The sequence below is a fragment of the Myotis daubentonii genome, chromosome 7, assembly GCF_963259705.1.
Source record: "Myotis daubentonii chromosome 7, mMyoDau2.1, whole genome shotgun sequence".
Lineage (NCBI taxonomy): Eukaryota > Metazoa > Chordata > Mammalia > Chiroptera > Vespertilionidae > Myotis > Myotis daubentonii.
Window position 1 is genome coordinate 8625493 of NC_081846.1, and position 27472 is coordinate 8652964.

The 27472-nt window shown below is 40.3% G+C and overlaps 2 protein-coding genes across 4 annotated transcripts; one reads left to right on the forward strand and one right to left on the reverse strand.

Moving 5' to 3' along the window:
- Positions 1 to 119: 119 nt before the first annotated feature.
- Positions 120 to 16813, reverse strand: TYW5 (tRNA-yW synthesizing protein 5). 2 transcript variants are annotated; one of them, XM_059702678.1, is made up of 8 exons: positions 16586 to 16813; positions 14614 to 14768; positions 11055 to 11124; positions 9284 to 9328; positions 8323 to 8460; positions 5403 to 5490; positions 4886 to 5002; positions 120 to 2775 (listed from the first exon to the last, which is right to left on the reverse strand). In XM_059702678.1, the coding sequence occupies exons 1-8, from the start codon at positions 16661 to 16663 to the stop codon at positions 2519 to 2521; spliced, it is 948 nt and encodes a 315-aa protein (XP_059558661.1). In that variant the 5' UTR covers positions 16664 to 16813; the 3' UTR covers positions 120 to 2518. The 2 variants fall into 2 exon arrangements, with proteins under 2 accessions (XP_059558661.1, XP_059558663.1); XM_059702680.1 differs by lacking the exon at positions 9284 to 9328 and having other exon boundaries at positions 16586 to 16721.
- A 173-nt stretch (positions 16814 to 16986) lies between these two features.
- MAIP1 (matrix AAA peptidase interacting protein 1) lies at positions 16987 to 23478 on the forward strand. 2 transcript variants are annotated; one of them, XM_059702681.1, is made up of 5 exons: positions 16987 to 17436; positions 19202 to 19273; positions 19899 to 20025; positions 21507 to 21654; positions 23087 to 23478. In XM_059702681.1, the coding sequence occupies exons 1-5, from the start codon at positions 16987 to 16989 to the stop codon at positions 23163 to 23165; spliced, it is 876 nt and encodes a 291-aa protein (XP_059558664.1). In that variant the 3' UTR covers positions 23166 to 23478. The 2 variants fall into 2 exon arrangements, with proteins under 2 accessions (XP_059558664.1, XP_059558665.1); XM_059702682.1 differs by lacking the exon at positions 21507 to 21654.
- The last annotated feature ends 3994 nt before the right edge of the window (positions 23479 to 27472 follow it).

Below are 27472 nucleotides of genomic sequence, written 5' to 3' on the forward strand. Positions count from 1 at the left end.
CATCTCTGGGGCTGACTGCCAATCTATGTTAGTTCCTCCTGGCTACATCTGTTTTCAGCACAGAGGAGTCAGAACAGTACAGTTCCAATTCCATCCAGACCTGCATTCCAGCTTCCTGCTTTTTATTTTATTTTTTGTCAAATTCAGCTCAGATATCTCTTGGCAACTTTAGATAGGTGAGAGAAAAGCCTTGTCAGTAAAGTTCTTTCCAAATGTTCGCATAACTGCTATTCAAAAGAACAGAAAGGTACAAAATAAGCCTGGTTGATTTTGTTTCCCTTGTTTTGTCCAAGGAAGTGACCAAGTTTGAAACCAATTACTGAATAGATAGAATTCCAGTGTAATTATGTACCAAGACAAATAGAGTTAATATTCATGAAAAGCTAATAATTACAATCTAAATAACTTCAACATCTCAAAGATGCCTAGGAAGTTCAGGTAATTCTTTATATACTTTTTCCTATTATAATTTGCTTTTTATACCTGAAATGAATCCAACTCTAAACACAGGATATGAGTAGATGAATTATTTCTCAATAGTGAAAATGATTTTCTTCATAATTAAGATGCACCAAATTTACATACTCAGATCGCTTTAGATGGGCACATTTGTGTTCAGTAAGTATATTGTCAATGACAGTGCAAATAATTACTAGGTCCAAAACAAAGACTGGCACAGATCGACATACAATGGCTCATTGTCTCTAATGAGGACATTGGGATTTCTCACGTATTCTTAAAAATTCTTTTTTAAAATAAGGAATAGGTGGAAAAGCATTTAGTGGGGAAAATTTTAGGTGAAACTTTAGCCTAAATTAAAACTGATTTATGACATTTAAAAACAGAAAAGGGGCAGGCCTGACTTACACTGGGTGCTAAGAAAAACCAGGATCAGATTAAACATTTGGGGTGAATCACAAAACTATTCATCCAAATTATTATTTAATATCTTGTTCTCAATCCTGATTATGCATCAAACCTCAAACACAGATTCCAAGTCTATAAAGTTGGGATCTGGGCTTGTTTTTAAAAGTTCAAAAGATTAATGTAGTAGACATTGTTGGCTGCCCACCTTTCTCTTTCTTACCAGAATTCTGATTTAAACAATTATCCATTCTGCCCACATATGCCTCAGAGGACGAGAATTCTACTTCCAGCACCAGTAAACTAGGCTGGCTTATGGGTCCTTTCAGGATAGGTCTAAGCTATTTTAGATCAATAAGACCCGAGGATTTGGTGGCAAATTTGGGGAAAGCTTTTTTATATTAGGAAAGGGCTGCTGGAATACAGCCTGACTCCTCCACTGCATGTAAATGAAGGTGTCATACACGGCCTGAGCTGCTATTGGCAACCATCCCATGAAGGTAGCCAGCCTTAGGAGGATGCCAATGCTGCAGTTGAAAACAGGAGGAAAAACCCAAGAGGTTCCTAATGACACTACTGAATCACTGGATCAAAAATACTGAAGGCTGCCCTAGCTGGTTTGGCTCAGTAGACAGAGCACTGGCCTGTGGACTGAAGGATCCTGGGTTCAATTCCAGTCAAGGGCATATACCATATTTTTCCGTGTATAAGACGCCCCTCACTTTTCTAACCCACAATTAAAATATTTTAAACATTTTGCTGGTTTTCCTCTAAAGGCCTTCTTTTTTGGATCTTAAGTTGTTCCTGTTTTCTCCACTGTCTGATCATATACTCTGTGGGAGGAGGTCCAAATTGTGTCTCTGCAGCTCTATTTCCATGCTCTCTTGCATAGCTGATTACATTCAGTTTGAATTTTGCAGAGTAAGACAATCGCTTACTGGTATTTATCTTATTTTTTTTGACACCTTTATGGGCTCAGAAAGCGCCAGTTCTTGTTGCACCTGTGCACTCTCCACTTCCACCTCCAATTAGGGCATCAGTTGATGTAACAACAAGCTTGTGATTGGAGGAAGCCTGTTTGACAAGGTATGGGCAGCTACGCACCCGCACAGCTCCCTCCTCAGTTGACTTCCGTGTATAAGATGCCCCTCGTTTTTCAGTCTAATGATTTTAGGAAAAAATAGCATCTTATGGATGGAAAAATACGGTACCTAGGTTGCAGGCTGGATCCCTGGCCCTGGTCAGGGAGCATGCAAGAGGCAACCAATCCGTGTCTCTCTCACATTGGTATTTTTTTCTCTCTCTGTCTCTCCCCCTCCCTTCTCTCTCTAAAAATTAATGGTTAATTTCCTCGGGTGAGGATAACAACAAAAAATACCAAAGCCCAATGTATCAATACATTTTGTCATTTTAAGTTAGAATTTTAGTTATTTGAATCTGAAAGCAAGAAGGATCCCAGAATAGCATTCTTTGAACCATAATAATCTGTATAAAAACCACACAAACACTCCTTTGTACTTATTTAATATGCAAATCTGAAATTGATTTACCTTTCCTCTTTTAACAAAAAATCTAAATATAATTTGTTATATTTTTCTAATATTTGAGCTGAACCGTATTTAAAAGTTTATATTCATTGCATTCACTTCATTATTTACTCAAAGTTTTTGCTATAGGCTTTGTCTTGAATGTGTAAGACCATTCGCCGTGCATAGAAGTCCCTGTATTCCTCTGGTAATTCAGCCAGTGTTTTTAAGGCTCTGTCCAAAATTTGTGCAGCTCTTGATGCTGCTGTGAGATCTTTGTTTCCATAGGTATCTGTTTTATCATAGCATTCAGACGGAAGGTGTTTCCAAAAGACATTCACTCCCACTCCAAACTCTTCAGAAATTACATTATGGAACCATAAAGCTGAAGAAAAATTTTTTAAAAGTTAAAAATAAAACCTACAGTTAAAAAAAAACAAACCCACCAAAATGTCAGTGAAATATCACAAATTGCATATAACCAATTTAAGAAATAATTCTTGTAACTAGACCCCTTCGTTAGCACACTCCCAGCTTTTAACAGAATCATTTTAACTTTTATGAATTGCCAACCAATTTAAAGTGTCAATAGCACAAACCTACATTTAAAACCTTTTCAAATAGCAATTTTTCCTTTTTAACTTGAAAGACATAATAAAGTGATATTTGTTTTACAGATATGTAATTTGAAGCTGTATTTTGTGTTACTTGTTTACACTTCCTGTCACACAACCACATCAAAAGTATGTTTTGTACACAGAACATTTCAATTACTTGAGGAGTGTACAGTAGGGCCTTGACTTATGAGTGTCCCGACTAACGAGTTTTTTGAGATACCAGCTGTCTCTCGGCTGATTTTTTGCACTGAGTTGATAGAGTAATTTGAGTTAACGAGCTCCTTAACGAGCTCGGTCTCAAAACAAATTAAACTCGTAAGTCAAGGCCCCACTGTGTTTGACCTTTTCTGACTTAGCACAATACCTTTGTTCTCAAAGACTTCCTGTTCAAGCTGCATTTGCTAACTTCCTTAAATTTGCATTCAGCTTCAGTTTTATATTTCTAATGCAATCATAATCATATTTTTAAGCTCCTTTACAATCCATTATATATATATATGTGTGTGTGTGTATATATGCGCCTAAGTGATCGTTATGACCAGTCAACCGAACAACCAGTTGCTATGACCTGCACTGACCACCAGAGGTTGGCTGTGCATTTATTTCAAAATATATGCAAATGTTTAGTATTTCTGGACATTTTTTTCCTTTTTAAAAAGGTTGTACACAGAATAAGGGAAAACTACACAGCCCTTAATCATGCTCTAAAGATAAAAAAAATTAAATAATGGCAATAGACTTAAAGACTATTGTGCTGGTTGTTCAATAAATACAAGAATCAGAAGTCAATGTATCAAACTTTATAGACAATCAATTATGTGAAGGACATTGTATCAAGCCACTTGGGGAATACAAAGATTAACAAAACATGGTTCCCTGTCTTCAAGGAATTTATAATCTATCTGCAAATGAGATCAGCATATTTTTAGTAATACTTTACTTAATTCTATCATTGGGTATTAATGATTTTAAAAATATTAACTTAAAAATGGGAAAATTATATAGAGAATTTGTTAATACAACCATTTAATCTGAATTATGATTTTTATAAATTTTAGGTATTTACTTCAGAATAATCCTATATAATAAAAGGCTAATATGCAAATTGTCCCCTCAGGCATTCTACCAACTGGGAGTTTAACTGCTCGCTATGACATGTGCTGACCACTGGGGGAGAGGTGCAGAACAAAGGAAGGCGCTGGCTGGCAGCTAGGGAAAAGAAGGCCCCGGCTGGCGGCTGGCAGCTGGGGGAAGGAAGGCCCCGATAGGCCCTGATCGCCAGCCAGACCTAGGGACCCTAACCGTGCATGAATTTCATGCGCAGGGCCTCTAATAATTATAGATGTTAATTATATCACTGGTTAGCAGCAACAACTAATGCCTATTTACAAAGAAATTAAGTAATACATTAAAACTGTAGAAAATAATGAACACAAGATATTACAGGTGTTAAAGATTATAACATTTTGATATTTAACAAAATCTCTAAATCTATTTTGGCTATGAAATACATTTAACATTTCTTGGTAAATACTGAAATGACAGTCCTAAAATACATAAATATTTTAAAAATAAAATGATTAAAAAGAACAACCAGATAGAATCTTTTCCCAGATATAAATCATCTTCCTTGATGTCATTTAATAGAATAAAGTATAATAATATATTTATATGTTGCCTTCAAAAAATAAGATTTAATTTTATAAGAATCTGCCAAAGCATACTTTAAAACACATACACACAATTGTATATAAAAATCATTTTTTATAGGCCAGCATACATATAACAAATATATTTTGGACTAAAAAATCATATAATGGGTAAGCGATAGAGGACAGCTTTTATAAATAGCAAATTACAGAGGTCCAGAAATCTTACCAGGAATGAATAATACATCTCCAGCATTAAGGGAACATTCATACCTTCTAGCCTTGGAAAACAGTGGATATTTAGCTAAGTCTGGGTCATCTATATTCAGTACTTCTGATTTAGTACCTGAAATGTCCCAAAAAAGAATAATACATATTGAGCAAAGTTAGCCTTTTTATAAAAGTAATTACAAACATAAATTTGAAAATTTATTCTTTTCTGTATGACTTTCTATACCCACACTGTGAAAACAATTACCATTCTCCTGAAACCTAATGCATTTTCCAATGACTCATCCTTTATGTATGACCACTGCCATTCATTTAATACAATTAAGAAAATCTATAAATCTCATTCTTCATTTAGCCTAACATTACATGTGTACACATACACAATGGGACACAATACATTTTAATTAGGAAGAAGCCCTAACATGTTTTTCTATGAGAACAGAGAGATGTCTCAAAAAAGAGTACTAAATAAATCAACCTTTAAAAACAAAAACTTAAAAAGAAAAAGAAAATACCTGATAAATATAAATACTGGGCATCTCGAGGACTGAACAGTACAACACGCTTTTTTCCTGTCACTTGTATTAGGAAATTATCCATTACCTGGAAAGCAGTAAGAACTTATGAATAAACAGTATCTAAAATTCACATAAACTAAACCAATGGTATTCCAAATAGTGAAGTGTAAATCCTATCCTTTAATAAGACTTGGCTCACATTATGTAAAATCTTAAGAGTAATGTTCTAATGCAGGGGTGGGCAAACTTTTTGACTCAAGGGCCACAATGGGTTCTTAAACTGGACCGGAAGGCCGGAACAAAAGCATGGATGGAGTGTTTGTGTGAACTAATATAAATTCAAAGTAAACATCATTACATAAAAGGGTACGGACTTTTTGTTTTTTAGTTTTATTCATTTCAAACGGGCAGGATCTGGCCCGCGGGCCGTAGTTTGCCCACGGCTGTTCGAATGTAACAATGAAAACATTTGTATTAAAAACACCACTGTTCATTTATGGAAGATATTTCTGTAGCACTACCTTTAACATGGAAAGGATGGGCAAGCCATTAGGAAATCTGTAGTTGCCTCACCATTATGACAGGGAGGGTAGTGACACTTATTTGAGGCTCCCTGCTTTGGTTTTATTACTTATCTGTCCAGGAATGCTAGAAGGCCAGTACTCAACAACAAATTAAAAGCACCTAGAAATATTAGGTGTTGGAAAAATACAAGGTCCTGTGGCAACCACTGCTCTTTCAATGACTTAATATATGGCCAGAATTTGTTTATAGCAGCGGTCGCCAATCGGTGGTCCGCAGACCACTGATGGTCCATGAGGTCTGAAAGGTTGGCAACCACTGGTTTAAGGAAACCTTTGGAGCAGCAATCACCAACCGGTGGTCCATGAGGTCCAAAAGGTTGGCAACTACTGGTTTATAGGCATCTTAATTTTAAATTATTTCTATAGTACTATAACCTTGCAAATTTTCTTAACATACTTATTACTGGAGCAATCATGACTCTTCCTGTGTATGCAAGGGTGCACTTTGTTGGTAGATTGTGAAAAATGTTAAAAGCCAGAGTGACATAATTCTCAACGAAACAATTAAAATAATACAAACAAGATATATTCATGATTATTTACATACTAGAGGCCCAGTGCACGAATTCGTGCACAGGTGGGGTTTCTCAGCCTGGCTGGCAATTGGGACCCATTGGCTGGCTCGGGGGAGGGAGGGAGCGTGGGAGGTTGGCTGTGGGAGCGCACTGACCACCAGGGGGCAGTTCCTGCGTTGAGCATCTGCCCCCTGGTGGTCAGTGCGCATCATAGTGACCGGCTTTTATATATATAAATAGATCATTTCTACCTAAGCATTTTTCCTTTTACCCACCTTATAAACCTTAACTATATAATAACCAAAGGGCGTTCCAAAAATTGTATACACACTTTAACAGCTGATAATTTTGAAAATGAACTGTATGTTAATAAATATTGACTTTATAATCATTCAAAGCCTGTATACCAGTTAGTAGCTCACTTAATTTTGAAAATGATCTGTACATTAATAAACACTGACTTTATAATCATTCAAAGTGTGTATAATTTGGGGGGGGGGGGGCACCCTGTATACTACTACTATTCCTTTGACTTATTTTTAATTTAAGAAAAGCTTTATGATATTCCATAACTCAATATAAAAAGGATACTACTTAAAATTAAAAATATAACCTGAGAAGTCAGTTAAAATGTATTTGAGTTATCACATCATTTTCTCACCATATCATTTACATGAGACCTTTAAAAAACAATATGCTAGGATTTTGTCTATCTCACTTAATTATAAAGTTACTACGTTAAAATCCTCTCAAGAGATCGTCAGCTGAATTATAAAACATACTTATAAAAATTAATATAGTTGGACTCAGAACTTTTTAAAAAAAGAATTCCTTTATCTTTATAAACATATTAGGTATTAGTTTTAGCTTCCTAAATTTCTCCACCCAACACCAAACCATACACAATACCAGATTTTTAACGTTTGTAAAACATTTCTATCCATTAAGCAAATAAAATTATAACTTATCAAGATCAATAATCTACACATCTTGCTACTCAACACATAGATATCTGACACTCTCAGGGGATATATACCTAAGACCTTCTGATGAGTGAAAATGGCTGTCCACAAGCTTCTGACTCATACCACAACCTTATCACTTTTTCTACTTCCACCATTTTCCTCCTCATCTGGTGGCCATTTCTCACATGTTAACAAAACAAAAACACCTAATAAAACGTTATATATGACTAGAGGCCCGGTGCATGGATTTGTGCACATTGAAAGGACATTAACTAGAAGGTGGCTGGTGGGGAGGGACTGGGCGAGATGGACGGGACACGCCCTGGAGCCAACCTCCCACGGTCTCTCCCCAGCCAGCTGCACCTGGGGCAGTGCTGGGGCTGGAAGGGCATCTAGTGAGTGGGGTCCCTCTGGCAAGTGGGGTCCCTCGGCCTGGACTGTGGGGACTGGGCTGAAACTGGCTGTCTGACATCCCCCAAGGAGTCCCGAAGTGCCAGGGCACTCTGCAAAGTTGCTGTCGCTCCACAGCTCCTGCATTGTCTGCCCCCTGGTGGTCAGTATGCATCATAGCCACTGACCGGCCATTTGACTGGTCACTTAGCCTTTTATATATATAGTTGATGAATCAAGAACAAGACCACTGAGAATGCAAATGTGATAAACTAGGCTTTGGTGTTAGCTAACAATTCATTTCCATATCACCGCCTTGCAGAGCATCTGTTTTCAACCTCATGTTTTAGCAAATTACATGTCGAAGATATTTAAGGTAGCCCACAGAGCTGAAACTGTGACTGTTAAATCGATCAATGCTAAACATCTACAGTAGCTTAGGTTTCTTATCTGTGTAGCATACATCATAGTGGGTCCAAAGTTGTAATCCCGGTGAGCTAATTCGAAAAACACTGGAAAAGAACTGCTCCTCTTTGAAGAATTTTGGAAACTTAATATCTTCTTCCAATAAAGGAAACTGCTTTCTGATATCTGCAACATCCTGCATTGAGAGGAACACAATAAGAATTTTAACAAAACAACACTGGCACAATGCTTATTTTATCTAAGACTGCCATCAGAATCCATGATACAAAAGAGAAATGGAGTGAAACTCTGTTCACTGCTTTAAAATACTAAGACATGACCAAAGCCACCAATGAAGTAATACATACTGTGTAACAAGACTGCAGATTTAACACTGTTTGGCTTAATATGCTTCATTTATAGAAAGGTCCTTCCTACTTTAAGCAAGAGTCATACAGTTGTTATCTAATATTAAGTATCTTAAGTTTAGGAGTCATCAACTTGAATGTTATCAACTATGTAAACCTGTGGTCTGAGGAAGGAGAATGAAGGCAAAGAACTAATGTAATCTTACTTAATTATTTTAGGGATACTCTTTAACACTACAGCCATATATATTAGACTCTGGATGCATGTCAAAGCTTATATAATGAGTTATTCAGAATTTTTATAATTATTTAAATTTATATGTTATTAGGTGAATTGCAATCTGTAAAATATACAATAGAAAGAATTTCTTAATTACGTACAGATTACCAGTAGATGACTTTAAACACTAAGATTCTATGGTCCTACTTGAAAAACTAAGTTATCAACTTTTAATAATCATACTTATTCGAATCATTAAGGAAAGAATGAAAAACGATAAAACAGATCATATGACAGGCAGCAAGTATCAAAATTATAGTGCCAGTTTATATATATATATATATATATATATATATATATATATATATATATATGTATATATATATATCCATTTAAGCTTGAAGCAATTGTTTCATATTCAGAATTCTTACCTTTCTAGGGTCTTCCCCAAGCGACCGTAAGTAGTACTTTTCATCCTTAAATGTCCCAGAGAAAAATAACATCAATACTCACTTAGAAATATTAAAAAGTAAAGGTGAAAGGAAGTAAGTATTAAAATCTAACCCAGTGAAGTCGTTTTCCAAAAAGTTACATCTTCTTACCCTTTCTACTAATGCTCTCTGGTGGCCGTATGAAGAAAAGTCTTTACATGCTACTTGTAATAATGACTGAATCCATAAAATATAAGTAAAATAAGTTCTAAAAGCAATACACACATCTAAAGCCACATTGTTCAATTTAGACTTTATACTCCAAATTATTTAGACTCAACATTGTCTTAAGACTTCAAAGAATTCCTATATGTACAACACACATGATCTCAAAGTATTGTGAATGCCAACAAAAAAGTTCTTATTTAATGTAATACAAATGTACAATAGGGGATAAATAAAATATACTTTTAATAATTTTTTAAAATTCTGAATTGTATTTTATCAAGCTAAGCCTATCCCTGATTATATAAATTCTTAAGCCAAATTCTTAAGAGTCAGCTCATGTATGTGAATTAGAAATGTCATTTTATAGCAGTAAGTTTGCTACAATACAAAAAATCACCAATTGTACTGCACTGAGTAGCTATAATAAGGAATTGTTTGAATTAGAAAACATTTCTGTTGCCTGCATTTCCTATGAGAATTAGATAACTGAGATATACTGGGTCAAGCACAGGGGCATTCTCCTGTTTTTATACCTACATTGACTGTTAACACAAACTTCATTTACTTTATTAAACTTTATTTGCTTTTATAAATCTGCTAGAGGCCCGATGCACAAAATTCGTGCAAGGGGCTCGGCCCTCGCAGCCCCAGTCTCATCCAGAAGGACATCAGTCTAATTAGCATATTATGCTTTTATTATTATAGGTGATCAGAAATGTAAACTTTCAGATTAAATTCTATGAATTTATTACTGGCTAGACAGGTTTCAAAATATGTTCTCAAAATTCTAAGAGTTTTCTACCAGTTCTACTATTTCAAGATTTAAATAAATTCATGTGGCAGATAGAGACTCACTTCTCAGACCCCCTTCAAGTGTGATTGACTTCCAGCTGCCAGCTGTTAGCTCCCTCAGGTCCATCTCACTTTTGGAACCAATGTCCTGCTCTTCTTGGAGTTCCCCCAACTAATGACTGAGCAAAACGGTAAAAGCCTAGACACTGCTGCCCCACAAGGACTCCTCTACAGGCAGGGTTGCTCAGGAGTTCCATGATATTTAAAGTGAATTGAAGGTGGATTATAATGTAAATAAGTAGACTTCTTCTGAATAAATGTTAAAGCAAATTAAAAAAGTAATCACACTGATAGTATCTAATAATAAAATAAATAGTTCTCCATTAGCATTTGAACTTGGTATATCAAACCAAAGCATTTTCAATGGAAGTAATACTAATAGCTAACATTTAGTGAGTAGTTTCTAGTCAGGCACTGTGCTAATAATTACTCTACAGATTAGATTTAGTGAATTGTACTGTTATGATTCATATTTTATAGCTGAGTACACTGAGGCACAGAGAAATAATCTGGCCAAGATTTACAACCTAATAAATAGTAGAACTAATATCTATGGCATGCATACAACCAAGCCGTAAGAGTGGCTATTAGAGAAGGATACAGCTCTTGTATATAAAATATTCTCTTATAAGAAAATCCATTTAGTATATAGATATTAATGTTTTCTAAAAAAAATGTTAGAACCAATTACCTCTGAAATAAAGAATTCTTTATGCTTTTCTTCAGCTGCCCTCTGAACCAACTTGTCAAAAGGTAAAGTTCTGAAATAAACATAAGAGAATCCTTGGACTTAATAATAAATCAATTAATAATACTCTAATCATTATATATTATGGGGGTTTGTTGAAGTTGGATATGACCTCTTTTACAATAACCATAATTTTTATTATAACCTATTATGTGGAATTCTAAGTTTTCAAAATTCATTTAGCACTGTCCTTACTTGACCTAGGTTGTCTGATATTCCTATTTCAAAAATTAAAGATTTTTAAGTCTATGGTACAGATGGATCCTTCTCATATGCCAATATCCTTTTATTCCAAGTTTTTGTTAGAAAAATGTTCCTATGATGTTTGGTTACCTTTGGAAATACACACTTTCAAGCTCTTGTGATGATGGGGCAACTACTAATAATGCTCCTTTGGAAGAGACAGTAGGCAAAGGGTCAATGAAGGTCAAGTCCCCCCACCCCCAACTGGTCTTCCTGCCTTTTGGCGTCAGCAGAGAACACAAGCTTGTAACACTACTCTCATCCTCCTGAACCACGCTCTGTCATTATAAGGCTTCTGAGGAATATCTCGAGAATTCCAGTGAAGTGACAATGTTTTATTCTTCAATATTTCTACCCAAATGCCTGGCTCCTTCCACCTGGTTGAAAAGGCTGAACATTGTAAAAGCAAAGTATGTTTCCTTCACCTCACATTCCTGAGCCTTGAAAGTTATTTTTTCTCCCGGTCCCATCCTATCCCTTCAAGAATCAAAAGTACTGCCCCTACATAAAGACGATCCCTTATCAGTAACAGTAAGACGATCAAGTCCTCAAAGCATCAAGGTCAAAAGCCTCTCCCCTCCGCCAGCAATGAACTGCAGCCTCCAAACCTCTGATTAAAAGTTATCATCTTTTCACTTTTACTTCCCCCTGAAATCTGTACTGGGAAGATGGGGAGAAAGGGTTGGCCCTACTTTCTCCTAGCAATGTTTTCCTACAAACATACCGGTTAAGATAAATGTGGAATTCAACTGTGACATCAGGTAATACTGTTTATTGGTGAACTACGCCTGGCTAGAGAGCTGGTGGCGGACTATAAATATTGTTAGGAAGCAGGGGATTTGGCATCCTTATGGGTAGTGTAACTCTTGCAACTGAGTATGCCCTTAGAGAAACCTGCGTCAGTTCATGGGTTGTTTGTGCTGCTGGTGTCTAAGCTAGGGTTCACTTTTATAGTCTTGTTCCCTTACAACAAAGCTGTTATATTTGGTGAGCCAAAGATGGCTCCCGGATTGGCATAAGGACTCCTACTGATACTATCCTGCTAGAATGCTTTTTTCGGCAAATCCAAGTGAATCTGATGCCAGATTATAGACTAGTGGATCCTGTGAGCATGAATGTCAACTGAACTTGAGGACACTGCTGGTACTGTAGAATGAGCACTGTGAGGGAAAAGGAGCCTGCCATTCACTCAGACCAATCTTCTACTATAGTTTCTGCCTAATAATATAAACAAATTTACGTACCATCCTCCTATTCAGTTTTTCCATCTCTGACCTCACCATACACCCTTCATTCCTACCAAAGCATCTTTGAAGAGTCTGGGAGCAATGGGGAAGCCTCTCGGTCCCAGAGCCACCTCTGTAATTGGTGCAGTTGCCCAGGCTTAGATTGTTACTAGAGAGAACCCAGAACTGTTTCGAGACCTTTATAAGAACAGGGCAGGGAGAGTGGGTCAGTCCAGAGAAGTAGAACAGGGCTGCCCCAGCACCTTTCTCCCTTAGGTACTGGTACCTGTCAGAGGTTCTGCAGAAGCAAAGCTGAGAGAGGGGGATATGAAGTATACGAACTGGCAAGTTCCTTGGCCTGGAGATCTTATCTACCTCATGCATGTTTCAAAACAAACAAAAAACCCCACAAAACACCTGCTACTAAAGTTCCATTTGTCTGGACTAACATGGACTAGTAAGGGAGGTAGTATCAAAAAGAGGGTAGGATCAGGGCTCTGTGGAGTCAAGCACATCTGGTATAAGTCCTGGTTCCATCATTTCAAGCTACATGATCTTGGGTAAGTTACTTAACATTTGTAAACCTCCATTAGCTCATCTGTATAATTATTATTAAATTGAAGTGATAATACTGATAAATGGATGAGAATTTCTTACTCTCTAGTCTGTCTGTGGCTGAGATGCCTTCCTTCTTTCCTACTCCCAATTAACTGCCAAAAATAATCTATTTTTTTCTTGCACTAAGAAAATATTCTTGTAGCTTTTTAGTAGCCCTAGTGAAAGGTTTGGAGGAAGCTGGGATAAGGACTATTACATAATGTATGTGCTTCAAAAACAAGTTTTGAAAAGCTTATAGGACATGACAAAACATCAAGGCAATTCAAGAAGTTTCAATAACCACTTGCTATGGCATTGGACTCTCTGGAAAATAAACATTAACTGCAGGCTGAAAAATGCTTATCATTCCAGCACTTTCTTCCACTTTCTTTATTTAATAAAAAATGAAAGTTCTTAGACTTGGGAAAACTCATGGCAATTAAATTCAATTCATGGTCTACTAAAAACCAAAACTATAATGGTGAATATTCAAGGATAAAAAAACTGAGAAATGCTTTGGCAAGCTGTAATATGAGCTTGGAAAAATGAGAAAGGGATGGCCCTGGACATTAGAAGCTGTTTAACTCATCTCTACTCTGGAAGAAACAGCTAACTCCCTTTAAAAGTCAGGCTATTGTGAACTACACATGTTTTTAATAGACTGAATTTGTTGGGAACTGGACATGCTCAGAATGTGAAAGTTGTTTGTTTTTTAATGTAACATTTTTAACAAAACTCGTGGGAATAAATAGCATATTAAAACTATGAGATTACAGTAAAGCTTTCAAATTTAGAAACCCAGCAGCTTTGAACGGTCTCTTATTTGCTTTTAAGAGATCATAAAACATATAATTACAACCATGAGGGAAAAAAAGTATTAAGGTTATTTTTTAAAAAGAGAAAATTAAGTATGATTTTTTTAGTTACCTGAGTTGATGAAAGTTTATGCCAAACATAGCAACTACTTGCCCTACATTTCTGGAGAGGGCAGAAAAACAATGGACTTATACTTACCAAAAAACAATCTGATTTAGAAAAATTTCCAAAACTAGGGCATTAAAAATCAAAATAGATCATGAAAGGAAACTTTAGAATTTATTACTCTGGATAATAATTGCTAATGTGGTAGGATCAGTTAATTAACGAAGCATTCAGACGTAACCCCTCTAGTTATGACAATTCTCTGTTCCTTCCATGATTCCAGAAGGCATCAGGTATACACCCTATGTAAAAAATGGTGTTTGGAAATGTCCTTGTATAATTATGTAAACTCAGAATTCTTGTCTTTTAAAAGCCATTCTTTAAAAATTCGTAAGCTATTCCATGATTATAGAAAACTAGCCAAAAGATGATGTGCCATATGGATTTTGTATAAATATCTTAAAGGTTTAAAACAAGTTATTTGTATCCCAAGAGTAAACCTGAGAAGAAAATACCTATATACAAAGTTCTTACTAATGAAGTCCATCTGGGGAACTGCAGCAACATGAATCTTCACTTCTTTCCTCCCTCCAACTTGACTTAGGTACTCCACCGTCCATTTGCTTGTGCATGTCCCCAAATCAATTCCTTCCAACACTACAGGTTTCCTCTACAAAGGGGAATAGTACAAAAACAGGACCCAACAATATATCAGGAGTTATATTTGACAAAAGAGGGATAAAAAGAAATTTATTCCAAGATGCTCAAACTCAAACCTTTTGACAATTCATACTGTAACTAAAATAGGAAAAGGACCCATCCAATATACTTAGAACAAAATTTTAACATTAGGAAAACCAAACCAAACAGAATAGTGACATCATGAATAGCTAAGAGATAAAAAAAAACAACACCTAAATAATCTAATTATTTAAAGCATTTTTCAGGAATGTTACTTATGACTAAATGACTGAAATGTGTATTTATAGTCAAATATGTTTGTAACTTTTTATTTTGATACCATTTCAAACTTATGGAAAAGTTGACAGTACATCACAAAGAACTGCCATTTACCATCTACTCTGATTCCCCAACTGCTTCCTGTACCATTTGCTCTCATTCTAATTGTGTTTAGAGAACAAGATAATTATTCTCTCAACTATTCAGGGTAAGCTGCTGATACCATGTGAAAGGACAGAACAGGACTGATAGCTGTGTCCTTAACCCCTCTTCCAAGAAAAAGCCGCAGAATGTATCAGTTACTCAGCTTGCCCTTATCTCGGCCAATGGGAAAGCGGGGGAAACTAGCCCAAGGCCAAGAGTGTGCTAGCCACCCTCGTCTTTGTGTAACCAGACCCTAGCTGCACCCTGCCCTTGCGTCACTAGCCCCCAGCCCTCACTCAACCAACCGGAATCGGCCAAATCAGTGGTCAGAGTGTGCCCCCACCCCCTGACCCCAAGCCCTATAAATTCTTTGTTCCCTTGGGACTCGGGGCTCTCTCTTGCATCCAGTAATGGAGGCATGGGGGGGGGGGGACCAAGTCCCGGGCTTGAATAAAAGACTCTATGCTTTTGCATCGGACTCGGCTCCCTAGTGGTCTGTCTTGGGGGATCTTGAAATCTGGGCATAAGACCATGCACCTTTATCTCTAAAAACTTGAGTGTGTTTCCTGAGAACAAAGCCATTATTTTTTCCCCTGAGTTTTCTTTTAAAGAACTAAGGTTGGAATTACACACATAAGGGATTCCAGTGTTTGAACTAGAACCCGGATTAGTTAGCATCCAAGACCAAAAGCAGTGGCGGTTGCTTGAGGGAATTCCCACTGATTCCCTTCGGCTCCGTACAGTGAAAAACTGCTCTTTGAAATCCAGGAAAGTGGACTGACAGGCGCCATTCACGCCAACTGGGGAGCCTGGAAACCTATAAAATGTATGAAACCCAAAGGAAGACGGCAAGGTGGGCGGGGTGGTGATGAAAGCGAAAGCGCCCTTCGTTGCCAAGGTAACGGCAGAAGGCTTCCAGGCGAGGTTCCAACAAGGCCGCTCTTTGCAGCGAGCGCAGCTCTCATTATGGTTCTCAACCTGTGCGTCCCGACCTCTTTGGCGGTCAAACGACCCTTTCACAGGGGTCTCCTAAGACCATCCTGCATATCAGATATTTACATGACGATTCATAACAGTAGCAACATTACAGGTATGAAGTAGCAACGAAAATAATTTTATGGTTGGATCACAACATGAGGAACTGTATTAAAGGGCCAGAAGGTTGAGAACCACTCCATGTCTCCCGCCACGCTGTTCTCTCCGGAATGGATGAGCCGGGGACATCCCCGAGCGCCCACTCCCCGGGGCGCAGAGCCCACCGCCCTTTGTGACGCCCGCCGCCTTCTCCCCACTCCCCGGGTCGCGAGGAACAGGTTGGGAGCCAGCTGAGAGGCAGGGACTGGACCCCCGGCTCCCGCGGTCCGGCCCCGCGCGGGGCCTCACCTGTGGGTAGAGGTGCTGCATGAACTGCTCCTGCGAAACACCCTGGAGCCGAGGGACCGGGAGGTGCTGCCCGGCCATCGCCGCTCGCGCCCGTCCACTTCCGCCTCTCGGAAGCTAGGCCTACGACACGTTCCTCCACAACCGACCCGCCCGGAAACCCGACCCCGCGAGAAAAGGCCCGCGAGGCCGCTGAACTCGCGAGAGCGGCGGGTTTCCGGCGGGGCTGCGGCCCCTGTGCGTTGTCTGCTGCAGGGAGAGCGGGGAGGCGGCGGTTCCCCCGCGGTGGCAGCCACGGGCCAGCTCCCCTCGCCAGTCCCGCTCGCGAGCCCAGCTGAGGGGGTGGTTTCCCGCCGGCGTCCTTTCGCTGCTGCACGGCCGGCGCCGGGGTGAAAGGTCGCAAGATGGCGCTGGCGGCTCGCCTTTTCCCCCGATGGCTTTTGTCCGGGCCACTGCCCGGAGGAGCCGCCAGACCTCGGTCCCCCGGCCGAGCCGAGGGGAGGCCGCCCTTGGCTGGACTCTGCTGCCTCTGCCGCCGCCACCTGGGCTGGACAACGGCCCCCTGTCCTCCAGCTTCTTGGGCCTCGGCGGCCTCGGCGCTGCCTGCCCGGGACCCCCGGCGTCCCCTGCTCCGCCCCGCGGGGCTCCCCGCCGCCCTGCCCGCGCTCCCCGCCGGCCCCCGGCGCAGCTACAGCTCCGAGGAGCAGCCCCAGCAGCGCCAGAAAACCAAGATGCTCATCCTGGGCTTCTCCAACCCCGTCAACTGGGTCCGGACGCGGATCCTCGCCTTCCTCATCTGGGCCTATTTCGACAAGGAGTTCAGCATCAAGGAATTCTCCGAGGGGGCGAAGCAGGTTTGTTCACTGCCCCGGGGGGACCGGGGCACGTCCAGGTGTTGAGCGGAGACGGGTCACCGGGGGGGCGGCCCTGCGCGCAGCCCTCCGGCCGCTTCTCGACGACGAGCTGAGCTTCCGCTTCTGTGCGGGGGCCGCGAGGTCCCCGGTGCCGGGGAGACACCGGCGCGAAGCCCGCGGTCACCTCTTCACTCTCCGCAGGCTGTGAATCAGAAACGGACGCGGAGCCCATTTCTGCCGCTTGAAGGTCACGTCGCTCGCTTTTCTGAGCGTGGTTTTCCGCAAAATGAGAAAGACGAGGTCTGTCGGTTGATAGGTCTGTGTGACGTGAGATCTTCCCTAGTGCTGCGGCCATCAGCCACATTAACCACAGACCGTGCTTTTCCCTGTATCTTGCTTGCCCGTTTTAGCCCTCTCTGTGAGAAGAGGGCTTTGTCCTCGAAGCCTTCAGGTGAGATATTCCTGATCAGACCCCTCACGGCGGTTCTGGCACTAACTCCCCGGCTCCCCGGGTGAATGCCGAGAACACAGGGTAGGGCCTGTTCCCACAGACGGCCTCCACTGCACACACCCACCCACACTTCTGATCCACTAACCGTCAATCGGGGTTCCCACATCTCTCAGTATTTGGCTAAGTGGCTCACAGGACTCAGGGAAGCACATCACTTGCTCTTTACAGTTTATTTGAAAGGAGCGGCCTAATGCAGGAGATGCACATGGCAGAGTATGTTGGGGGGGCGGGGGGGAGTGCCCATGCACCGCATCTCCCGCATCCCCGAGGGTCACCCGCCCGGAAGCTCCTAATCCTCCCATTAGGGTTTTATTGAGCTTCCATGGCATAGGTGTGATGGATTAAGACGTTGCCCTTGATGATTAACTCAGTCCCCAGCACTTGTATCCTCCTCGAAAGTCTGGAGGTGGAGCTGAAAGTTCCAAACCTCTAATCCCAGAGGTGATTCCTCTGACAGCCCACCCCATAATAATTAGGTAACGTCCTCTCTCCTCCAGTTCCTCAGATTTCACCCCGGGTGGTACTGGCTGCAGGAAGCCCCCCTCCCCCCCCACCCAGTGGCTTAGGTGGCTCTTCTGTTTGCTCCCCCAGGGTCCCGTCCTTACCCGTCACATGCTTGCACTTGTCCGTTTCCTTGCCTCCCTCCTCACTTGCAGACAGGTCGAGTGTTCTGCACAGCTTCACTTCCCACTGCTAGGACGTGGAGGGTGGCAGTTTGCTCTCCCCGCTTTAAAATGGGACCTCCTACTTCAGAGTGGAAATCCACTGTCGTGGGCTGCAAACGCGTTATCTTCCCTGCCACTTTCCCAAACCTGCTTACCTAGCTTCATGGCTCAGACTACAACCCAGATCTTTGGACTCTCAGATACAGTTTAGATTTTACTGCGTCTCAGCTGCTGTTTCTGTTTGATTAAGCGGGAGGTGGGGGGAGTCGTGTAACACTCAGAATGGATGATTACTCCATCATTATTTTAAAAGGAAATATGCAGGAGGGTTTTTATTCAGGTCCCAGTGTGTACACCACGCACTGTCTTTTCCCATAGTTAGCAGTCTGCCTACCTACTACTGTATATGTGGGAAGGCCCTATGAGAAAAGAAAAGCCAACCACCTAGGAGGAGTTGTGCCTGACGCTGGTATATTAGTGCTTGATGTTGTTTATCACCTTTATCATAAAACAGTCTGTCACACTGACCATTTAAATTTGAGCATTGAAATAATCACCACCCTCCCTCCACTATTTTTTTTTTTTTAAGGCTTTTGCTCATGTGTCCAGATTGCTGTCACAGTGTAAATTTGATCTGCTGGAAGAACTTGTGACCAAAGAGGTAAAGTATACTTTTAATTTTCCTATAAAAATAAATATTATTTTCTTGCAACCAAATAATATATATAGTACATTATCCTTATATATGCTTAAAAATAGTGTGTGCCATCAGCCAAAGCAGAGTCCCTGTATCATTCCTTTTGGATAAAAGCATTGAATGACTTGCTACTAAGGCATAAGTAAGTAAATGTGACATCCCTCGATTGTTCTTATATAAAATGTCCTGTTATAAATTATCTAGTTCAGTGGTCGGCAAACTCATTAGTCAACAGAGCCAAATATCAACAGTACAATGATTGAAATTTCTTTTGAGAGCCACATTTTTAAACTTAAACTATATAGGTAGGTACATTGTTATTAACTTAAGTCGGGTACTCCTAAGGCTGAGGAAGAGCCACAGTCAACGGGCCCAAAAGCCGCATGTGGCTCTCGAGCCGCAGTTTGCCGACCACGGACCTAGTTGAATGATTAGATGCTTTTTAGCCTTGCTTTTGAAGCTGAGTAAATATGGTAGTAAATTTAAAAATAGGAATAGAAAAATTCATTCCATGAACAGTTTATTGAGTTTCTTGAAAAGATTTTGAAAACTTGAGAGGTGAATTACAGTTTGCTTTTTCCAAACTTAGCTGCTGCTTGTGTTGAAAGAAAAGGTTACCTCACTACCTGACAGCCACAGAGATGCCCTTGCTGCTGACATGGATGAGATTGTGTACACCTCCACAGGAGACATCTCCATTTACTACGACGACAAAGGTAATGCTGGAGCGTAGGCGGCTGTAAGGGACCCACGGTTGTCCAGGTAAACTAAACTACTGGATGAAAGATCATGACATAGTGGGAGTTCGTTGGTACAAATGGATACTCATGGGACTTCAGATAAAACAGTATGTTCATTCTCTAAAGACCTAGCTCTGGAAGGGCTGCGATATGGTAGTAGTTTCTTATGCCTTTTATCTGGAACTTTGCCTCCCACTATTTAATTCACAGGCGGGAGCATCGTCACGTTGATGAAAATAGTCTGTCTAGGACAGTGATGGTGAACCTAGGACCTCTGACACGCGAACTCATTTTTTTGGTTGATTTTTCTTTGTTAAATGGCATTTAAATATATAAAATAAATATCAAAAATATAAGTCTTTGTTTTACTATGGTTGCAAATATCAAAAAATTTCTATATGTGACACGGCACCAGAGTTAAGTTAGGGTTTTTCAAAATGCTGACACGCTGAGCTCACAAGGTTCGCCATCACTGGTCTAGGACAAGCTGCTCCCATATCGCAATTAAAAATATTTGTATGTCAGATTTCCTAACTTGAAGGAAACAATTGAGCATTTTAAATGTCCAGCTGTATGTTATGTAGAAGGAGTAAGGAGTAAAAGAAAAAGTAAATAATATCAACTAAAGACTTTTGAAAGTAAGATCAACTGTAGAACTCCCAAATTGGAGACAATGAAAAACATTGAAAGGAACGTTGGTGGTTATCTGGCTCATCATCTTGCCCAATGCATACTTTTTCCTTACAGCATTTCTGAAAATTTATTGACTTATTTATTCCTGCTACAAATCTTTGCATATGTATTATGTGCCAGGCACGTAGGAGATCTAGCCTTTCTTACACACTTCCCAAGGCAGTTCTGATTTGGACTCTTAATAGTTAAGATTTTTTCATTTTCATACACATGTTAATTTGAAACATTTGTAATGGTACTTTTACATGTTTTTCATAAATATTTTTTCTTCCCTAATATTTCAGATTGCATCTCAGCACAGTAGTCACTACCTGACTTTTACACAAGTCATTGTCGTAATCACTAGGCGCAGCAGAGTGAATTAGGGTGGAATAGAAGTCTTTCTTCTTTCTGGCATTTGGGGTTAATTACTTAGTAGCAAGAAGTGTTTTCCCCCATCATTTTTTGGTTTGACGACAAATATCTGTTACAGTTTTAGATGATGCCACAAATTGAAAACAATCTACATAGTATACTTGGAAAATAGTACATGCTCAGTAAATAGTAACTATTATTATTACAATGCAAGAAGAGGGCAATACCGACACTACCCTAAGAAAATAAAAAGGTAGCAATGTAGGTATGTTAAGTTAGACTAGAAGAAGTGCAAAATTTGATCTGTAACAACTGTGTAACTACTGCCAATTTCTATTTCATTTTGGATATGTGGATGATAGACTATTGTGATTTGTATTTGTGTGTGTATGTGTATGTTTTTCCCTAAGGAAGGAAGTTTGTTAACATCCTGATGTGCTTTTGGTATCTAACCAGTGCCAACATCCCCAGTGAAACTTTAAGCGGAGCGGGTGTGTTCCAGGTTAAGTTGGGGAATCAGAACGTGGAAACTAAACAACTTCTTAGTGCAAGCTATGAGTAAGTCTGTCACATGCCATACTACGATCAGAAACCTAACGGAGCTTTAGGGAGAAAGGGTTGAAATTTGACAAGTTATTTATAAAGAGAAAAAGACATAATGACTACTGGCCATGACACGGCAATGTTCGGAAGGGGGAAAGGCAGTAATGTTTCTGAACGTAATTGCTCAGTGTTTCAGCTTCCACGGCTGCATTGCAAACCACTCCAAAACTCAGTAGCTTCCAGCAGCCCTTTGCTGTTGCCTGCTGTCTCACTGTCAGGAGTTTGGACGGGCTGAGCTGTGGGGATTCTCTGTTTCGCCTGGGCCTGGCCTCAGCTGGGTGACGGGGGCTGGAGGACTCATTTCCACAGTGGCTTCTTCACTGACGAGCGTCACCTTGGTGCTCCTTGGCCGCTCCAATAATGTCGAGTTCTCCCAGGCCTTTCTGCGTGGCCTGGGCTTGTGGTGGTCTCAGGCTAGTCACGTGTTTTATGGTGGTTGGGATTCAAGAGGCAGAAGTCAGAAGATCTAAACCAGGAGAGGGCTATGCCCAGGATTGGGACCACATCATTTCCACCCTAGTCCACTTGTCAAAGCAGTCACAGGGCCTGCACAGGTAAAAGCACCTGGGGAGACCACCTCCTTATGGGGCACCCCCAAGGCCACCCTGCAGAAGAGCCTGTTGGGTGGGAGATAAGGTTATGGCCCTTGTTGGAAAATAAAATCTGCTGTAACTGGCACATGGACTCTCCACTCACTAGACGTTTATTGACCATCTCCCATTTGCAAGTACTCTGGTAGGGGTTCAAATGCAAAGTTAAAGGGTTCTTGCCCTTAAGGAGCACTGTCTAGTAGGTTAGCAAATTACTTAAAAGAGACACTATTGTGCATTTTTTTGCTAATAAAATTGGGAGCAGTGAACAAGTCAAGCAAGTCAATGGAGACATAATTATATATTTAAGTACTTATTTAATTGAAATCTGAATTTTTCTCTTTTAAGATATCATTTATTATTAAAGAACGCTATAATCAATACTGATCTTTGGTTCTTCTGATCTTCCCTGGGCAGCTCATTGAACACTGTTATTTTAAAGATTGATCTAATGTATACAGGCCAAATAACACTAAAGTGCTGTGTTCAGCAACATAGTCTAATTTATTTCCCCTCATATTAGGCATATGTTATAGCTAGTGTTTAATGACAATAATACCCCAGTTTCTCCAGGATTGGCAGATGTTGGAGTGTAGATCCTTCCATTAAAAATACTCATTTTCGTTGAGAATGTACTTCTGATTTTGTGGGGATATTTTTGTGATTGAATTAGTAAAGTTCTTTTATTTTGATTTTTATTTACCATTGACCATTAGCTTATTGCTAAAAACTGCTTCTTACACTTGCAAATGAGTTATCTGAGCAGATTTGAACTGGTGTTTGCACTTCTTCCCTAGGTTTCAGAGGGAGTTCACACAGGGAGTGAAGCCCAGCTGGGTCATTGCACGGATTGATCATGCCAAGTTACTAGAATAATCTTTCTTGGGAAAATCAGCTTATTTGAACTTTCAGCAAATGCTGTGAAAAATGAAGGAAGAATTTGGATCAGTTGATCTTCACTTAGTCAAGTCTGTGGATGACTTTTGCATTATTCTGAAATACCCCTTGCAGTATACTGACATGACATAATAAAGCATTTCCACAGATCATTGTCATAAGAGAGGTCAACAGCCCATTGTTGGTGTCACATCCACTATCATCTCTAACGTCACACGTATGTGTATATATTCACAAACTAATTTTATAGACAATAAAGAAGTATTGAAAAAACTACACATTTCTAACTTAATTCTTAAGTATTTTATTTGTGGTTAATCCATTTAAACCAATAATTCAAGAATGTATAAGGTTTATTTTTTAAGATCAGTGCTGCTATTTGATTACCTCTGGTCACTAGCTAGATGAGGAATGGATGGAATTATGGCTTGGTCACTGCACAGTGAACTTGAAGCTTTCTAAAACACAAAGAGAAGCCCTGACCTGTTTGGCTCAGTGGATAGAGCGTCGGCCTGCGGACTGGGGGGTCCCAGGTTCATTTCCAGTCAAGAGCATGTACCTTGGTTACGGGCACATCCCCAGTAGGAGGTGTGCAGGAGGCAGCTGATTGATGTTTCTCATCGATGTTTCTAACTCTCTATCCCTCTCCCTTCCTTTCCGTAAAAAATCAATAAAATATATCTTTAATAAATAAATAGATAAAATAAAACACAAAGAGAAGAAACCCCACATAGAACAGTCTGTCAGCCACCTGTGAGGTTTTATCAAGTGTTTTAACATACCTGTACTTGGAGTCCTAGAAGTTGGGGTAGGGAAGATAAATAAATATATACATAAGAAATAATGTCAAAATTTTCTTAATTGATGAGAACCATAAATCTACATATCCAAGAAATTCAGCAAGCAGGATAACAAAGCCTCACTGAGTACATCATAAAGTGTTGAAAACCAGAAAGAATTGTAAGAGCAGCTGGAAAAATGAAAAACATATTCTATACAGAGAATGACTGCATTTTTCTTCTCTCAAACTGCAAGTTAGAGACCTTGGCATGATACCTTTAAAATGCTGAAAGAAAATAACCTATTGACCTACAATTCTATGTTCAGCAAAAATATCCTTCAGAAAAGATGTGAGAAAAGAATTTTTCAGACAGGGAAAAGATGAATTTGTTGCCAGTAGACCTGTTTTATAAGAAATGTTAAGGACCAGTGGGCAGAATTGTTTTTGAAAAAGACCCATACATATTGGAGAATTGGTTATTTACTTTAAGGAATTGGCTCACAAGATGGTGGAGGCTGGTATGTCCAAAATCTACAGAAGAGCCAGCAGCCTGGAGACCCAGGGAAGAGTTGATGTGCAGTTCAAGTCTGAAGCAAGTCTAGAGAATTCCTTCTGGGGAAATTAGTCTTTTTCTATTAAGACCATCAACTGATTAATGAGGCCCACCCACAAGATGGAGGGTAATTTGCTTTACTCAAAGTTGGCTGACTCAAATGTTAATCTGCTGAAAAGTATCTTCACAGAAACAGCTAACGTTAACGTTTGACCAAATATCTCAGTACTGTGACCTAGTCAAGTTGACAGATAAAATTAACTGCCATAGCTATGATACATGACTATATACTCTCCCCTTATATTCAACAAAGGTTAATGTTCTGCCATACTGTTTCATCTCTATATACACACACAGACTAATCTGGTACTGGATTCTAGAGCAGTGGTTCTCAACCTTCTGGCCCTTTAAATACAGTTCCTCATGTTGTGACCCAACCATAAAATTTTCATTGCTACTCCATAACTGTAATGTTGCCACTGTTGTGAATCGTAATGTAAATATCTGATATGCAGGATGGTCTTAGGCGACCCCTGTGAAAGGGTCGTTTGACCCCCAAAGGGGTCGCGACCCACAGGTTGAGAACCGCTGTTCTAGAGTGTGTGTTGGGGAGGGATTCCCCCCAAATATCAAGCAATTCTAGGACAACACTTGAGGGCCCTACAATTCAACTCAATTCTGGCACTATCGGAGATGGCATCAGATTCACTGGTTACGGGTTCAGTCCTACAAGATTCTCCCTCCCTTCAGATGCCAATCACAAGTCCGACCTATCACCTGGCCTTCTGACAACTGGCTATAGACTGGAGGTTGCAATGACCCCTTCCTGGGGTTTCATTAATTTGCTAGAGCAGCTCATAGAACTCAGAGAAACATTTTACTTATAGATTACCCATTTATATAAAAAGATATAACTCAGGAACAGCCAGATGGAATGGATGCATCAGGCAAAGTATGTGGGAAGGGATGTGGGGCTTCCATGCCCTCTCTGAGCAGGCCACACCCCGCATCTGCAAGTGTTCACCCTGGGAGCTCTGAACCTCATCCTTCTGGGGTTTTAGGGGGGAGTCGTTACATAGGTGAGTGATTTCATCATTGGCTGTTGGCTGTTGATTTAACCACCAGCCCCACTCTGCCCCTGAGAGGTCAGGGAGAGGTTAGAGAATCCCAACTCTGATCACGTGGTTAGTTCTGGGAGCTAGCTGCCCACCCTTGGTGCTTTTCAGAAGTCACCTCGTGACTGTAAGCTGAGGTCTGGTTGGGAGGGGTTTGTTAGGAATAGCACGACACCTTTACTGCTCTTCCACTTAGGGCGTTCCCAGGGTTTTAGGAGTTCTGTGCTGGAAACGGATAAGGAGCAGATATGTGAAGTCACCTATGCACCCCATTTTTAAGCCATTTGAAAATAAGTTTCAGACGTATGTGGCTGTTTAAAGCCACTAAGTTTGTAGTAGTTTCTCATATCAGCAACAGGAAATTAATATACAACATGATCCTTGCATAATAGTTGGAAAAAATGATGATCCTCTATAATTCTATATCTTCTACTGGCATCCTTCTATAAAACTGATATTTAAAAATATTACTGCAACTGCATGGCTTTTAAGCATGCAGTGTGGTATTAATAATATTCTTTTTGATGCTTAAATAGCCCCCTTTTTGGCAGTGGGAGCCCTTTGACAGGTTAAAGATGAACAAGACCTCATTGTTAGTCTTTGAGTTTTTTTGCACTTTCTGGCATAACAGTATTTTCTAGGATCTTTTGTCCATTTTCTGTCTCAGCTGAAAACTCAGTGTTTTCTCCAAGGAGTCATGATCTTTTTACTCAGGGCAATGGCTTTACACTGAATGTTTGTGCCCACCTTCTCCCTCCTCTCCGGCCCCCTATCCCCCCCGCCCCCCGCCCCCAATTCATTTGTTGACATCCTACCTTGTAATGTGATGAGAGGTGGGGCCTTTGGGAGGGATTAAGTGATGAGGGTGGAGCCCTCGTGAGTGGGATTAGTGCCCTATTAAAAAACAAACAAAACAGCTTCCTCCCTGCTTCTACCAAGTGATGACCCCGTGAGAAGATGGCTAACAAGACCTAGTATCTGGGCCCTCACCAGACACTGAATCTGCTGGCACCTTGGTCATGGACTTCCCAGCCTCTAGAACTGTGAGAAATAAACGTTTGTTGTTTAAGCTTCCCAGTCTGTAATATTTTGTTTATATAGCAGCCTGTATGGACTAAATGAGGGTGATGTTTAGAAACCCAAGATTTGGGCATGTTGAAGTGTTTTGACACTATGTCTGCAAAGGACTGTTCATATTTATACATATTTGAGATTTTGGATCATTTATCTAAAGGAACGTTGGGAGAACTAAATGTGGACTGCTTGCCTTTATTTCTGCCAACCTTATTTAAAACATCCCCCATCACTCTTATGCCCTGACCCAGATCTGTTTTGGTTTATAGCACTTATCACATCTGACATTGTAATATGTATTACTATGTTGATTTCTCCTGTTACCTGGCTTTCCAACTAAGGCAGGAACTTCTTCTGTCTTAGTCCTGGAACAATATCTGGTGTATAGTACAGCTCAGTAAACAGTTGAATGAATAAATAAAAGGGTGACCCTCACTCCTGAGTGTCCTGACTCACATTTCAGGGTCATTTTCCTTCTCGCTTGTGATTTGATGCCCTAGCAAAGCTAAATGTGCTTGCTTTCGTCAGGTACAGTCCCCCTCTCAAGAGGGTGCAGCATTGTTGGATACATGGCCCTGCTTTCCTGGTCCTACAGTAGATGTCATTTACCTAAACACCACACGGTGGAGCTGATTGTGTACGGATCTAAATACGGGAATCAGCAGTGAGTTTGCTAAGGCCTGAAGTCGCTGAGCAATGGGAGGGTTGCTTTGCGTACTGACTGATTTTTGTAGATATAGGAAAATGCTAAAAAAACAAAAAC

What these genes read in the sequence shown, in the direction of transcription:
- TYW5 (XM_059702678.1), bottom strand. Translation starts at nt 16,663, where the DNA reads ATGGCCGGGCAGCACCTCCCGGTCCCTCGGCTCCAGGGTGTTTCGCAG. An exon ending in AAGAATTCTTTATTTCAGAG is followed by an intron (nt 9,329 to 11,054) that starts GTAATTGGTTCT and finishes GGGACATTTAAG; the next exon opens with GATGAAAAGTACTACTTACG. An exon ending in AGATGTATTATTCATTCCTG is followed by an intron (nt 2,776 to 4,885) that starts GTAAGATTTCTG and finishes ATTTTTCTTCAG; the next exon opens with CTTTATGGTTCCATAATGTA.
- MAIP1 (XM_059702681.1), top strand. Translation starts at nt 16,987, where the DNA reads ATGGCGCTGGCGGCTCGCCTTTTCCCCCGATGGCTTTTGTCCGGGCCA. An exon ending in TCTCCGAGGGGGCGAAGCAG is followed by an intron (nt 17,437 to 19,201) that starts GTTTGTTCACTG and finishes TTTTTTTTTAAG; the next exon opens with GCTTTTGCTCATGTGTCCAG. An exon ending in CATTTACTACGACGACAAAG is followed by an intron (nt 20,026 to 21,506) that starts GTAATGCTGGAG and finishes TTTTTCCCTAAG; the next exon opens with GAAGGAAGTTTGTTAACATC.